This window comes from Cornus florida, unplaced genomic scaffold, assembly GCF_030987335.1.
Source record: "Cornus florida cultivar Cherokee Brave unplaced genomic scaffold, ASM3098733v1 CherokeeBrave_3.0.0_Hap2_Chr06, whole genome shotgun sequence".
NCBI lineage: Eukaryota > Viridiplantae > Streptophyta > Magnoliopsida > Cornales > Cornaceae > Cornus > Cornus florida.
Genome location: NW_026775576.1, coordinates 72,048,987 through 72,066,399, shown reverse-complemented (window position 1 = coordinate 72,066,399; position 17,413 = coordinate 72,048,987). Strand labels below are relative to the sequence as shown.

General features: G+C 32.0%; 1 protein-coding gene across 1 annotated transcript; it reads left to right on the top strand.

The window, feature by feature from the left end:
• The first annotated feature begins 901 nt into the window (after nt 1-901).
• LOC132312002 (large ribosomal subunit protein uL29) lies at nt 902-4,649 on the top strand. Its single transcript, XM_059810205.1, has 4 exons — nt 902-1,048; nt 1,205-1,340; nt 2,053-2,209; nt 4,344-4,649. Exons 1-4 carry the CDS (start codon nt 1,045-1,047, stop codon nt 4,416-4,418), a joined length of 372 nt encoding a protein of 123 aa, XP_059666188.1. The 5' UTR covers nt 902-1,044; the 3' UTR covers nt 4,419-4,649.
• Nucleotides 4,650-17,413: the final 12,764 nt, after the last annotated feature.

The window sequence follows — 17,413 nt, the reverse complement described above, 5'->3', positions numbered from 1 at the left end:
CATTGGCAAAAAAAAACTCACACATATATGTAGGCACAAACTTATATATAGAGACGTAGGCACGAACTTACATACAAAGAGGGGAAGCTTTTTTATTATTTTATTTTTTAAAGTTATATATCCTTAAAATATCACTATTGTTCCACATGAAATTACTAAAAAAATTTATTATTGACCCCCTCTCACATAATTTTTTGGGTCTGTACCTACTGAAAATTCAAACCCTCCCCATTTTACTTTTTGAAAAATTGAAAAGTAACAATAGCCTTCAATCCTTGCTTGGTCATAATTTAGGATGGACTGTGGCCCGGTAATCAAATTTGTTATTTTAAAAAAAAAAAAAAATAGCCAAAGGCCCAAATTGAAATGGGCTACTTCTTTTACACATTGATTTTCTTTTTGGGCCATTTAAAGATTCAAACTCTAATCTCATTTTCTATTGTTCATATGTCAATATAGTGCTAAAAAAAAACACACAAACTTTAGTATAGAGCCAAACATTTCGCATTCCTTTTATGTATTCGGTCTATAAATAATTATTCTTTGAATATTGTAGACTCTGATCAACTCTTTGTACAATATACCTTACCAATGATCGAGTTCGAATATCTCAATCTGCAGGTGTCGTAGCAGGACTGATCCGTTTTGATTTTGAGTCTGAATCCTTTACGGTATAGAGATTTTCAAGTCAGTCAAAATTTGAAATCGAGAAAAATGTATCGAGACTCAAAACACGATTTAATTGAGTTGAAAATCTCTTAAGAGTGGAGACCGGGTCTAGAGTCTAGACGCCTAGATTTGAATAATACTACGGAGTTGGGCTTACTAGGGCCCAGTTAAGTCTGGTCTATTCTTTATGTTAGGTCTATTTGTCCAAGAAGATGTAAAAGGCCTAAACCCAATCTCAATCTAGCCCAACCAAGTTTACAGCCCGTCATCTATATGCAGCGGTGATAAAATGAAACCCTAACCCATCCCATTCCATTTCTAGGGTTTCGCAGAGAGCAAAGTAGCAGCCTTCGTAGCTTTTCTTCAGTCGCATACATGGGTAAGCCCCGTACTCTTTATGAATTACGATTTCTGTAAGTTAATGTTTTGTTGATAATGTATACATATATATGTATGTATATATATATATATATATATATATAAGATTGGATTGTTGACGCATATTTGTTGCATGGTATGTGAATTGGGGGTACAGCGAGAATTAAGGTTCATGAGCTGAGAGGAAAAACCAAGGCAGAACTGTTGAGTCAGTTGAAGGATCTGAAAGCTGAACTCGCCCTTCTCCGAGTGGCCAAGGTCACTGGTGGTGCTCCTAACAAGCTCTCCAAAATGTACTCTCTCTCTCTAGATCTAATTTGCTATCGAGTTGATATATTCATATGGGTGCTCTTTTATATATATATACACACACACACATGCGTATGCATTCTTTTTTACTTAATTAGCAGAATTAGTGTTTATCGGTTATTACTTATTTGTCCCACTTCTGCTTGCTTTATATATATGTATATTTATATATGCATAGATATTTGTTTGTGTTTATATAAATGCATCTGCTTACTCTAATTAAGTTTATGTTAATAGTCAGAGACATTGATGCTTATATACTCTTATTTTTTTCAGCAAAATTTTTTTTACTCTTAATTTGCTTCTGTTGATGGTCTTGAACCTTTTATAGGCTTCAATGGAGTCGAACTATTTTTTGTTGATTTAATCATTGAATTTTGAGTATGTTGTGATTGGCTCCACTGTAGAGTTGGAGTCATCACCTCAACTATAATTTGTATTTGTATTGATGGCTACTGTTTGCTATAATGGTCTCATCCATAATGATGATTTTGTAGTATACATAAAGCACAATCTCCAAGTCATTTCCAATTGGAGAAATTGATAATAGAAGATAAAGTTGTTTGTTTTTATGGTTTTGGTTTGCTTATGTATCTCAATCTCCTCCTGTTTAGATTAGATGCCTTCAGATATTTTATGGATTTAGTGATGGTTTGTGCAATTTGATGATGTGCTTGGTTCTTTTTTTTTATGCAGAAAAGTGGTGAGGTTGTCAATTGCACAGGTGTTGACAGTGATCTCACAGAAACAGAAGGCTGCTCTTAGGGAAGCATACAAGAACAAGAAATACTTGCCCCTTGATCTGCGTCCCAAGAAAACCAGAGCCATCCGCAGACGTCTCACCAAACATCAGGTGTAATTTTACTTCTAATCTGCTGCTATTTCATCCCACCTATTTTATTTTATTTATTATTATTTTTCTAGTTTAGTTTACAATGCTGGACATTGTTCCTCTTATGCTTATTATTACTGTTGTTAATTTCCTGCATATTAAGTCTGTTTTGGATCTAAAATGGAAAAAAAATATAAGCTTTTGAATTTTTTTTTTCTTTTGTTGTCTCAGCTACCAAGACAAGGGTTAATATAACCAAGTGGATTGGGTAGCCTTTTTTTTTTTTGTTATAGTTTTTCCGGATATAAAATAATTTTTGTTGAATGTGCAAGTTAGTTGGAACCCGCATGAACTCTGTGTTGAATATTTTTAGGTACTAATTACACCTTCATTAGAAAATTTGTGCTAATTAATTGTTTTTAACTATGGAATTTGTTTGTGAGGAACAGTATAGATAAGTTTGTAAGAATTTACGGGAATTTTGTGCTTGCTTTATGTGAAAGAATCATTTATTGCTTTCTGTTTGGAAAATGTTAGGCTCCTACATCTAGGAAGCATGGACACGCCTAAAATGAAGTGTTCGTGTTGGTGTTGGACATTGTTAGACATGACCCGGCATGTTGCATACACCAAACAATTTGTCTGGATATTTTTCATTTTTTGACAGATATCGAACACGTCCCAGACGCACTGGGACACCATGATACATCGTGACATGTCACACATGTTTGATTAAAAGCTATTATATATATATGTGTGTATTGAGCAGCCAAGTAAATCAGTATCTTGAGGCGGTTCTTATCCACCAACCAAAGCATATTTTGGATCTGAACTTTCTCTTTGCCCTTCCCAGAAGACTTGCCCGTTGTTGAGAGCGCAGGATCCGATTCTTCAGAACTATTTGAATGGAATTCAGATTCTCGTGGATGGATATTGAAGATTCTTGTAGATAGATCATTGTCGCATTGGTCTATGAAAAGCATTTACTTTTCTAGTTAGAGACCAACGTCTTGGGGCTAATGTGGGATCCGCTCAAGGACCTACTGGTTTAGGTAAATATCTAATGCGTTCCCCGACTGGAGAAGTCATTTTTGGAGGAGAAACCATGCGTTTTTGGGATCTGCGCTAAGTTTTATTTTTTTCATATATATAAAATTTATCATGCAATTTTATTTACTCAAACTTTTTACACATTACTTTTTTGAATTTGTAAAAGATCACAAAATGAAAGTGATAAGTATATTGCTCTCTTGTGGACAAGCTTTGAACTTGTTCCTGATCATCAAAGTTTGACTGCCCATGAGCTATTTCATAAATTTTCTCTCAATTTTTTTTTTTCTTTTTCTTTCTGTCCTCTTCTTCAAGAAAACCTTTTTTTTTTTTTTTTTTTTCTTTAACTAATTGTCTCTTGCCTGGTAGAATTCTCTTTCCTTTTCTTCCACAGAACTAATTTTGAGAGGGTTTAGAATTTCTATATCAGCCAATTCTCTCTCTCTCTCTCTCTATACATACAACTGTAACCTTTTGTTTCCTAATGGATTTAGATTACAAAATATTATAGAGGTATTTAGCCCAATCACTCTTCTTTTTTCTCTTCTTAAATGAGAGTATTGTTGTCGTAGTTCATTAGTTATTGTGATATGGGATTCTTTATTCTTAAGTTGATGAAAAGTATTATTAGCATAATAATATATTATTGCATACATAACTTATCGAAAAAATATATATTATTGCATACATAAAAATATACATCTATTATTTGTTGTGTTTGTCAAATGTTTAGGATCTGCCGTGTCGTGCCGTATCCTTGTTGTGTATGTATCTGTTCTTGTAGTCCCACATTGAGAATAGTTTGCTAAAACAATCGTGCCCAGGTTGTATTTTGATGGATGAATGGATTTGAAATTTTAAAAATATATATAATAGGATTGACAATGAGAATTGGATTGGGAGAATGAAGGGTGACGATAGAGTGGAAGTTTGGGAGTATTCTTTTAGGGTCCTTGTGCAACTAGTTTGTGCACAAGGAGATATATTATTAGGATCCTTGTTTACCTGCTCTATTATTTTTAGTTTTTATATTTTTAAGTTGTGTAAAGTTTTTGTTCCAATTACCTCCAGCGTACATTAATTCGTGATTTCTTTGTCTGTGCAGGCATCATTGAAGACGGAACGGGAGAAGAAAAAGGAGATGTACTTTCCAATGAGGAAATATGCCATTAAGGTGTAAGTTTGGATCTCTTATGGAGGAGATTTTGGTACTCACTATAAATCTTATTCCAATGATGAACTTCTAAATTTTGATTACTTCTACTCCAATACTGGACTTGAATGAGTGTTTTAATTTGAATTAATGGCTAGTAAACTCCGGAGGTTGTCTCTCTCCAATGCAGTGATAGGCGAGAGATTGATATTTATGTATGTGTTGGTGGTTGCTTTTACGAGTTATGTTTTGTTGCCATGCTGTCTTGTCAGTTGCATTTTCTTCTGTATGCTTTCAAGGATATTACAGTTTTAACATTAGAAGGGTTTTGGGGGTGCAAAAAAGAATCAACATCCTCGCATTCATCACAGAATGAAGAAGGGGGGTATTTGTAGATTTCTCTACCTAGACGAAGGGCATTATGGATTTGAACTTGCAATGTGCATGTGAATGATGAAAAACTGTTTCATGTCTTGTTTGCTTGATAATTTAGGCTGTAGTGTATTTGAATTACTGGTGAGGTTTTGTGTGTGCGAATACACGCAACACACACACACACACAGGAAATTCCTTAGACCGCAAAGGACAGAAGCATTCTTATGGACTCCATTTTGGCCACTGGAGCAAAGGTTTCATCATAATCAGTTACAGCTTGTTGAGCATATCCCAAGGTAAAACGTAGTGCAGGATTGGTGAAATGAAAGGGATGAGTCTAGGTCGACTGCAAATGAGATTAAGGATCGCGGCTTCGCTAACTGTTTGAATTGGTAGAAAATGAGTGGACTTGGTCAAAAAAAACAAAAGAAAAAGAAAAAGGAGGTGACTCAATGGGGGAGAAGCAAACCAACATTGATTTTGAAGCTCAAAACCCTTGAACCAAGGTTGCACAGGGACTGAACACTAGGTGGAGCTGTTCTGAAAATGTGATCTGTGATCCTTGTAGATCTAGCGCCCTTTTCTTTCGGGATTTTCTCTAGGCCTAGTGTCCTGTGGACACGCAGGGGTTCTAGGATCCCTCTTCGACCCTCTATGTTGGGTAAAGTTGGACCCTAATAAGCAACTGACTTCAACCACTACCACAGCCCTCCACCGCTACCTCTACCATCAATTCACGGGCCCTAACCAACAAACCTTTGTCTTTTGAATGATTTGACAGTTGTAAATATCATTCAGTTTAGTACAATGAGAGGGATCATTTTAACATGATGTTGTTTGGAAATTGCCAAATCATATGGTAATGCACTGTGAGTCTGGCTGGTGGTGAAGATTTGGGGTTTGCTGGCTTTAGCCCTTACCCAACCAGTTTTGTGTGACTTAAAAAAGCCAAACCTCGAGGCCGGGGCCAAGCACCAAGTGGAGCAAGCTGGATCTTGGCTGGGGGCTCGTTGATTGTAAAGCCATGTATGTTTCTCCTATGTTTGGGGAAACAAGCATATTTAGTCAAATCATATTTAGTGCCTATGTTTTTGGAGGAAATAACATCTCTCTCCTTGCTCCCCTTAGTTTAAAGAAGTCAATATTCTGCCTTGTATATATAATATATATCTTGTTCTTTTTTCCACCAAAATACAGAGAGTTTTTTTTTTTTTTTTTCACCAAACACAGAGACGGTGGACTAAGCCCATATATAATATATATCAACTAGTCAACACAAACAAAGAAATTAATATTCGAAATCCATATTTCATGTAATATCAAGAAAATCAGATATATGACCAGTTAACAAACTCATGTTCGCATTATCACAAAATCATAATAAATCTAGCTGAACAAATCAATTGCATCTACATCTTAAAAAAAATATAAGGATTCCTCTCATAATTTCATTCAATACCAAACTAAAAAGTCATAAAAAAGAATAAAAAAATGAAGAAACAAATTAGTTACTTGAATACATCTTTTTCTTTGAATATCATATGTAAAATGGACCAGTTCAAAGCTGATCAACTAGATAGAACAAGCCAAATGTTATTATGTCTGCAATATTACTAGATAATGATAGTTTTGGTGGTTTTTATTGCCAATTTATTTCAAACAATTGATTGTTTATAGGAGTCCGTTCGGGATTGCTTTTCAACTACTAAAGTCTTTTTAATTTATTAAATTGTGTTTAAATATATTTTGGTAATGAAAAAATAAAAGGTTTTAGGGATTCTTGATTTTCCCATGATATGCAACATTTCACTATGAAAAATTATTACGATTTTTTTTTTTTTATATATTTTATTTTTTTATGATGCACTCACATCAAAATTCAAGTACTCTCCATAGTGCATTGTAACTAGGAAGGGTTCATTGTCAGGAAAAATAAATAATAATAATATGAAAAAAAAAAAAAAAAAAAACTAGGAAAGGTGATGTGACAAGGACATTTTTTTAATTAATGGAAAAAATATATATCTTGTAAAAAGAGAGCATTCATGCCAATCAAATTAAAGGAATAAACTGTAGGGGAAGTCGGTTTCTTTTTTCCACCAAAATACAGAGACAGTTTTTTTTTTTCCTTTTTTTTTTTTTTTTTTTTTTTTTTTTTTTTCACACCAAACACAGAGACGGTGGACTAAGCCCATATATAATATATATCAACTAGGCAACACAAACAAAGAAATTAATATTCGAAATCCATATTTCATGCAATATCAAGAAAATCATATATATGACCAGTTAACAAACTTATGTTCTCATTATCACAAAAATATAATAAATCTAGCTGAACAAATCAATTACATCTACATCTTAAAAAAAATCTGAGGCTTCTCTCATAATCTCATTCAATACCAAACCAAAAAGTCGTAAAAAAGAATAAAAAATGAAGAAACAAATTAGTTACTTGAATACATCATTTTCTTTTAATATAATATGTAAAATGGACCAGTTCAAAGCTGTTCAAGTAGATAGAACAAGCCAAATGTTATTATATCTGCAATATTACTAGATAATGATAGTTTTGGTGGTTTTTATTGCCAATCTATTTTAAACATTTGATAGTTTATAAGAGTCCGTTCGGGATTGCTTTTCAACTACTAAAGTCTTTTTAATTTATTAAATTGTGTTTAAATATGTTTTGGCAATGAAAAAATAAAAGGTTTTAGGGATTCTTGATTTTCCGATAACATGCAACAGTTCTCGATGCAAAATTATTGGTGTCTTTTTTATTTTTTTTTATTTTTTTTTTATGATGCACTCACATCAAAATTCAAGAACTCTGCATGGTACGTTTTAAACTAGAAAGGGATATGTGACAAGGACATTTTTTTAATTAATGGGGAAAAAATTACTATCTTGTAAAAAGAGAGCATTCATGCCAATTAAATCAAAGGAATAAACTGTAGGGTAAGTAGGTTTGTTTGGCTCCTAAGAAAATAAATAATCTGAAAAAAGTCAGAAAATTTTGACTTGACTTATTTTTCTTGACTTTTTAAACTTTTATTTATGTAGATATATATAATACCGGTAAAACGGGGATGTAACATGTAGTTATGAATTTTATTGTCTTCTATCAAATATAATCCAAATAGTCAACAACTCTCCATATATGACGATGATCATGCATAAATTTATAGGAGTATTGGATTGACCATTTCCCAAGTGATAGATACAGCATTTTTCTTTTTTGAAAAAAAATTAATTATAGATAGAATTAGGAGTTCTAAATAACAAATTGATCAATTTTAAAAATTGATTTTCACTTTGATTGAATTAAGAAAAATAATTACAAATGCATCAAAAACTATTGTTAAGGTCCAAAATGCCCTTTAAGCTCTTATTCTAAAATATCAAAATAGATAATTTAAAACTAGTTTGACTATTATTTAATTCAAACTCCTCAATGATGTGATGCAAATCCTTTATCATGTTAAGATTTTTGTTTTAATTTGTCTTCTGGTAAAGACGTTTAGAAGGTTGGTCTCATAATCTCATTATAACCACACACACACACACATATATATATATTCTAACTTAGAACAGAATGGTTTTTGTCTGATAAAAAAGATGCAAACTTTTGTAGATGGATGTCATTTGACTAAATAGATCATAGAATTCATCCAAATTTGCTACACCTATTGCAGATTTTTTTCCAAGTATAAATTCATTCTTAAATAATTTTCTTTTATTATACAAGTATTTACCATATTATGTAAATGGCATTCTTTCTTGATAATAGTCCTTATCTGGGACTCCCATCTCTTTAACTTATATTTAGAGTAATTAAAACCTTTTATTTCAGCTTTGGTATATGTCAAACTTTTGGTTGTAATTAACACTCGCTAAATTTAACACCTTAATATCAGCTATTAGTATTAAGTAAGGTTATAGTTTTTTTTTTTTTTTTTTTTTTTTTTTTTTTTTTTGAAATATATGATTATTGATTATAAGAAGGTTATTTTGCTATTTTACAAGGATATTTTGGGTCTTACTAATAATTCTTGATGGATTTGTAATTATATTATTTGATTCAATCAAATTGAAAAATAAACTTTTAAAATAGACTATTTTGTTATTTAGAACTCCTAAGTCTCCTTGCGTGTAGTTTTCCATTTTCATATCTTTATTTCATGCCAGACTGATCTCTTCTTCATCATTTATCACATGCTACTTGCTTATTCGACTCTTATTTTTATCTTCAAATTATAATTTATGCATAACAAAGTCAAGCATAACATCATTTAAAACAATTTTTCTTAGTACAAAATCATAATTTTTAAAATAATGATTCTGAGGACCGGCACCTCCGGATAATATGAATTATTAATTATGACCAATATAGTGCGTATTTATAAATTATTAAAAAATAATTATCTGAATTCAAACACTTGATTTGGATTCATTCAATCTTGTTTTGTGTACTATGTTCTTACTACTTTGTGTACTATGATCTTATTTGTTAATTATATATATAGATTATAGAAGCATATATCAAGAAATGCGGCTCAAAATTATTTCCATGATCTAGAAAAGAGAAGGCGCACATTCAAAGAAAGTATTAATCAAATGCCAACGTGATAGAAAGTCCGTCAGTCAGAATAAATATGACTAATTTTATTTGTGAGGAGTCTGATAATGATTTGTAATGACATCTTGAAAATGTTAGTTCTTACTCATATTATTAAATTAGTTCAAATTATTTAACATGTGACATGAACAATTACGTAGAAATTTTATAATGTTAATTAGCAACAAAGTACATCATATGTGTGTAATGGTAATGGTAAAGTTGGAATTGTGAACAACATACAAGTATATCATAGGATTATTACTTGTGATCAATTGAGTAAGTTTCAAAATGTGAGCCCGATTTATCAAAAGCATATTTTCTTTAGTTCTCAAAGTCAGTAGTTTAGTGATGTTACTTGAGCTATGTTTCATAGATATGGAATTGAATACTAATTATATATATAGAGATTATAGAAGCATGGTAAGAAATTCATAAATTGAACAAATATGACTAATTTTACGTGTGAGGAGTCTATGTCATTGTGATACCCCTCAGATCCGAGACACGGGTTAATCAGGCTCAGGCTCAAACCCGAGGGATATCAAACAATTAATATGTTAAAACGAACACAGATGACAAAATGAATAAAAGAGATAAAGTTTAAGCTGAAAGAAACTAAAATAAAATCCTCAAATAATAAAAATTAAATAATCCAACTCCAAAACCTCTAAGGGTACAACTCGGGAATTCATCTCTAGTGGACCCCTAATAATAATCCAAACAGTAATAAAAATAACTGATAAGGCATCCAGAAGTAAGTTACGAAGAGAAGTCCTACATCGTCGGTAGAGTGAATAGAAACCTCTGCTCAGCACGAACACGTCTAAGTCTGGAACTGTCGTGTACCTGAAAAATAGAAGTGAGTCAGGCCCACGCGCAAGTTCTGTATTACTACAACCCAAACAGAGGCCTAATACGCATGTATATCCTAACCAGTCCAACAATAACTAAATAGTCCGCAGATATATATATATATATATATATAATCACACTAAAGGACTCTCACTGGCCTATAGGCCGGTCTCAACCTGAGTAGAGGTAACATGCTAAAATGCACACAAAGTGGGCATGTGTAACTGACCTAAACAGGGTACACCTCTAACCATCGTAGCCAGCTATGCATCCCCATGCATATATGCTCCCTAACCAATGACTCTGAGACTCAGGCTCACATCGTGGCACCATAAAATATATAATTAAATTCCATTCCAAAATCCATAGTAGTGCCGCTCAACTATATGTTGCCTTGACACTACAAATAAAATAGGATTAACTTTTAGTTAATCCATTCCTTAATCCAGAGTAGGTAGGACTTAGCATTTTTGAGCTAATCCCTTTAGTATGACACCGTCCCATACCGGTGCATATAATCCATCCATCCAGTGTTGATAATGTATAAGACAGTAAACATTTCAACATCAACTAATCAACCAATCCATAGCAAGTATACACCATTCATCCAATTATTGGTAATATCATTGACATTAACACATATAAATATCAACATATCCAACATAGGCATAACAAGAATCTATAATTAGCATGTTTGTTTCAATACATCCAGTACTTAATTCTCTAACAAATATAAATATCCGAGAATAACTGTAACCATTCTGTAATTCACAATAAGCATAGTAATAATTAGAACAGAATTAACATGCTTACTAATAACCACCCCGTAACATCCCATAAGTTGATATAAATAATTCTTTGAAAAATATCAACTAGTTTAACCTTAAGCATTAACCGAACTTATATTAATTGACATGCTTAATCTCAGATCATTGTTACATGATTTAAACATATAAATTCCAAGTTAAAATTGCTAATTCAAAACTAAGCAATTATGATCATCCCCATCAAAATAAACTTGAAACTACCCTAATGAGTTTCAGACTATATTCCTGTTTAGCCTCTTATGATAATTTATGAATTTCCATGCCTTCTGCAAATTTACCAAGAGTTTAAACATCACTAATTTCCCCTAAAACCACTTCCAATACATTCTAGAAACTTCAAATATCTATGTACAGTAGCCTAGGTTCGCAGAAAACAAACCAAAAAAAAAAAAAACTGAAAAACTGGGGGGAGCCGGCTCCACACAAAGTGGAGCCGCCTCCAAATAATGGTGGCGCCGCCTCCACTAAATCCTAGAGCCGGCTCCACTTTGTGTGGAGCCTGCTCTGTGTTTTGGTGACCCAGTTCCTCCTCTGTGCGTCGTCTCCTTCCACTCCGGCAGTATTTGACCGCTTTGTTCCTCTAAACCAACTTCACTACTGATTAAAACTAAGCCCCAAGGTGCTCTAAAGCTATTTAAATTCATTCTTTGTTAATCAAAATTTATCCAAAACAAGAACAAGCAAAAACAGTTTACAGACGGAAGAAAAACGTATACATGAAATAATATTGTTTTGAAACAACTAACTGTTCAACCATATTAATTTAACGTTATTACTTCCTGGAACTGAATTAGTGATGCAAAGAACACGCAACCTAAGGGATTAAGTTAGATATAAAACTTGCCTTACACCGACGGTTCTTCCCAAGTTCTCCGGTAAAACCCTCTGTGTGCTCTCTCCCTCTCTGTTTCCTCTATGCCTCCACAGAAAACCCACGGTTTTATTTTATTTTTCCTTCAACCCTAAACCACCGTATAAGCCTATTTATAACCTTAAACTTTAAACCCTAATCCATGTATAATACGGCCCATTGGCAAACCTATGTTATACACTGTCGGCTGTCTATGAAAACTATAAACCCCATAAACTATAGTCACGTTGCAACCTACTGAAACCAATTAAATATCATTTAACTAATCCAATTAAATTTAATTTCAATTAAAATAATTAAATTTAATTTCAATTAAAACAATTAAATCCTTAAATAAGACAATTAATTAAAACAAATCAATTAAACAAATTAACTCAATTAAATTCAAGTAAATTAAACAAGTAACCAAATTAATTTAAAACAATTACAATAATTAAAACAAATAAGTAAACAAATGCAACTTAAAATAATTAAATCAAACCAAAGAAACAAACAAAAGCAATTTTTAACAATAGTTTAAATACCAGGACTATCTTTTTAAAATTAGGAGTATTACAGTCATCGTAACGTGAAGGATAATAATGATATCTTGATGATGTCAGCTCTCACTCACATAAATCAGTCGAATTTGTTTGACTTTCGAACTCCAAATCATTATTTATAATGTTAACATGTAACATGAAACGATTATTTTATAATGTTAATTAGCAACAGCCTCATAATGTATATGTAGATCCTATAATTAAGTACATCATAAGTATGTAATGTTAAAGTTTGAATGTTTGGTAAACATAGAATTAAAACTTCGGAATGGGAATTGGAGAAAAGCAACTAAGAAAATTGAACAAATTTTTTTTCTGATTACACTCTAATTCTATACAAACAAACATAACCTTACTAAATTTGCAAAATATATCCAAAAGTTGCTATTGAAGGGATTGTAATTTGTAATAATATTCCACAGAACTTTCTAATAATATTTTACAATCATTGGCTAATGTGAATGAAGAACATTCCAGATTCAGCCAGCTAATAGGTGGCTCTAATTTTGCATTTTACTCAATATATAGATATGCCTTTGTTCAAGTATTTTGACTAATGTAAATATTAGAATATTGATGCAATGAGCATAGGCCAATTATTCTATATTTTTAGGGCATTTGGAGTGGGAGACTCCACTTTGAGTCTCCATTCCCCTGCATAACTGCATAGACTCTTGTGAAAATGATGTTTATCATTAATTGCCAACTCCAATAATCAACATTGCAACCATATGAAAATTATCAGGGTTCACATTGTTATTTGCACCCAAGGTTTGAAAAATGACCACATTCCTTTTTAAATTTAATTATTTTAAATTTGTTCACGTTACGATGACTGTAATACTCCTAATTTTACAATAATGCAGTGGTGGGAGATGGAATGCCTTTTATCTATAAGTAAAAGGCATATCTATATAATATTCCACAGAACTTTCTAATAATATTTTACAATCATTGGCTAATGTGAATGAAGAACATTCCAGATTCAGCCAGCTAATAGGTGGCTCTAATTTTGCATTTTACTCAATATATAGATATGCCTTTGTTCAAGTATTTTGACTAATGTAAATATTAGAATATTGATGCAATGAGCATAGGCCAATTATTCTATATTTTTAGGGCATTTGGAGTGGGAGACTCCACTTTGAGTCTCCATTCCCCTGCATAACTGCATAGACTCTTGTGAAAATGATGTTTATCATTAATTGCCAACTCCAATAATCAACATTGCAACCATATGAAAATTATCAGGGTTCACATTGTTATTTGCACCCAAGGTTTGAAAAATGACCACATTCCTTTTTTTTTTTTCTTTTTTCTTTTTTTTTTTTACTTCGAAGTTGAACCTTGAAAGGAAGCTTCAAATTGATCATTATGAATAAATTTGACACGATTCACTTATAGATTAATCTTAATTGTATTGGTGTAATAATCATATTAACCGGTATACTATGTTTAATTAATTGTGTTGTATACTTATTTTTGGTCCTTTTGACTCGTTTAATTAATCATGTCATTATCGTGTCGGTTAATCTTAAACTCGTAACATGTTTAAACTTAATTATTATAGACATTTTTGTTTTTATATGCCCAAGAAGATATCATATTTGTTAATTTTTTTTTATAATTTTACTCATCCATTGTTTCATTTTTTTTTTTTTCATTATATTTGCATTTTATATTTAAGTTAATATATGAGTTACATTACTCATTTAATTTAAATGTGTTAAATATGTTTCTAAATCAATCGTGTTGTATTGTGTGTAAGTCACACGTCCTATTTGTTAATCAGATCGAATCGTGTTACCTATTAAATAAACATACTGTGTTTATACAAAGAGGTTCCGAACACGATTATTAAAAAAAGGTCATGTTCAAGTTGAATTATATAACCAAAAACCTATTAGATCCACACAATACAAATATGATTCACAAACACAAATTATCACACCTAAAGAGGAAGTTTTGGCCCCACAACCCTCTCTGTTTTGGGTGTTTGGCTTTTGGACAATACATCTTTCTTAATTCCATGAACAACGCTCGACATATATATATATATATATATATATATATATATATTAACTTGACAAAAAATTCACATATTCGTTTCGCTCCCATAAAATTTGAAACATCTGTCTTTTACTTTGGAACGTGAAAAAATAGGACTAAATTATAACTTATGATTATGAACATATTATATTTTTGCCGACCTAAACACATCGAATGTGTCGCAATTCGCAATTATTAGAATTTTTCTTGAGAACAGTCTTGAAAATTTTTCTCGATAATTGCTCGGTGCATATAGGCGGATGAACTGAATATGCTGGGTTACTCAACAGATAAAAATGCACTCAAACCTTTGAATTACTCTAATAATTAGAAAAAAAAAAATGCACTCAAATCATAGACCTTTGAGTATAGATTTATTTGGAGGTGAATTATGAAGTACTCTAATATATATGTGTGTGTGTGTGTGTGTGTGTGTGTGTGTGTGTGATGCCCTCAAATCATAGACTTTTGAGTTGGCTGACCAGACTGCATTATAGTGATCCGAATGTGTGTTGATGACGGGACCATTGGAAATAGTCAAAGTCGTTAAAAGTTTTGTTGGTTTAAATAAATTGGACCAGAATTGATCCAAGTTCGGTTACTCAACAGACCCCGGGGGTCAGTCAAACTGTAGATTTGCCCCCCATCCTCCACACCCACTTGAGACACTCTCTAGATCTCTCTGCAGAGTGAATGCACGAACCACCTCATGACTTTTCACATTCTAACAACTACATTTTCTCAAGTCACACCTTCCTCTGCATGGAAGGCACGTTCAAAGAATTCATTGGTCTACCTCTTTAGCACGTGATGGTTCGGTTTGGAATTATTTTAAAACTTCGTTTGGATGGAATCAACTAGAAAATAAAGAAACAAAGAAAATTTTTAAATTTTTTTTAGTTTCTCGTACTTGTTTATTTTCTTCCCAAAGTATTATTTTGGTGTGAAATGAGTAATTTTCTATGATTAAAAATCTTATCTGGGGACTCTAAATTGATACAATTAAATAAGTAGAGATTATCAAGCATGAGCCAAATCTTTTCACGAAATTTATCAAAATAAAAAAGTTCAAGCTCAAGACTTTTACTTTAGCAAGAAATACTCACACGCTCACTCTGTCCCTATACAGACTCTTAACACTCGACCGCCTACAATGAGAGATGAGGAAGTACCACAATGTATCCTTTGTTGGTAACTTGACTTCTACTCGATAAGTCGAACTAGAACATTTTTTTTCTTTCATTCTAAATTCGAGTTAAATTCATTGATCGAATTAGTCTGATCTTTCGGTTATTGAAGACCTGGAAATGACGCCCGACTTGGTAGACTAGAAGAAGAAGATACATTTATTAGCATATGGGTTTACTAATAACATTCCTCCTAACAACTTCCATGTTGCTTCCTCTCACACCCACACTAGGTTTTTCTCCTTCCACCATGTGCGCACATACAAAAAACACACACACAAGAAGACTTCAACAAAAATATTTTACAAATTATAAATGAAATTATTTTAATGCTTAGGATCGAATTTCTACGTGCCTCAATATGTATGTATGTATGTATAATGTGTATATAAAATCTATGTATGCTTATGTGTGAACTCCTTCACTAATAATTGTGCATTTCAAATTGGAATTGTGTGCTTGACTGGACAAATTAGTATAGGAATTACACTTATATATGTATATATATATATATATATATATATATGTATGTATATATATATATATATATGTATGTATGTATGGTTGGCCCGGTATTACGGTGTAGAATATTTACGCATTTAGAAGTATTATAATGTATGCTCAATAATAAATTACAATGGATACATTTCTTCCTCAAGAACCTAAATATGTGCTAGAAGCTAGAGCAAAACCTAAACGTGTCTTTGCAGCTGACGCATACTACAAGTCCAGTCCTCTTCTAGATTGGGGAACCAAATTATCTACTCTGAGAAAATTTTAACACACACACACATATATATTTAGAATTGAAAAAAATTTAATGCAAAATTTCAATTAAATTTATTCCAATTTTAAATGCAAGGAGCCGATTAAACGTAATAATTATGACGTCCTTCCTTTCTTCTCTAATGTTTTTTTTTTTTTTTGGGTCAATTTGACTATTGGATCATATAAAAATCAAGTCAATTGGATATGAACAAGAGACCAGATCCAAAAAATAAATAAAAAATATCCCGTGGTTGGAGTTTCACAAGCTGAATTTTACTAAGAGTTATTGACATTGATTTATTCTTGCACCAGATATAAATAAATCATTCATATTTATTCTCATTCCTGCAAGTTTAAGAAAATAAGATATTTTTCTTAGTAAGTGCTTTTTTTAATTAAAAAAATAAGATTATTCAACAAACAAATTTATAAAAAACAAGATCAGTATTCTCATTGGTAAATGGTAGCCTGAAACAAAATTAATCTAAAAAATAAGAGGCTTCCTGTCAACATGTAGATTATGACCATCTTATGCATATTTGCAGCTAGGATGCTGAACACACACACACAACGTTTCCAAGTTTGCACACATGCAGCCATGAAGAGAATCATAAATTTTGTTTTTCATAAATTTAAAGAAAGCTTAAATGTATCTTTGAACGAAGGCCGGCAGGGGGCTTGATCTCTAATGGTGAGTGAAGGCGGCGTAAATGTGACACGCTTGATGTTCTTCTTCTTCAAAAACTTCAAAGTTTTTACTGAGTGAAAACTTCCTAGGCCTGACCTATTATTATTTTTTAGGTATTTGTCTGAACTCGAGAAACTATAAGGTTTACTACCCACAATTTTCTCTTCTCTAGGGAAAAATCGAGAAATTCATTTGAAAACAAGTGTGATGTGTGAAGCAAATTTACAGCAACCTCATAATTT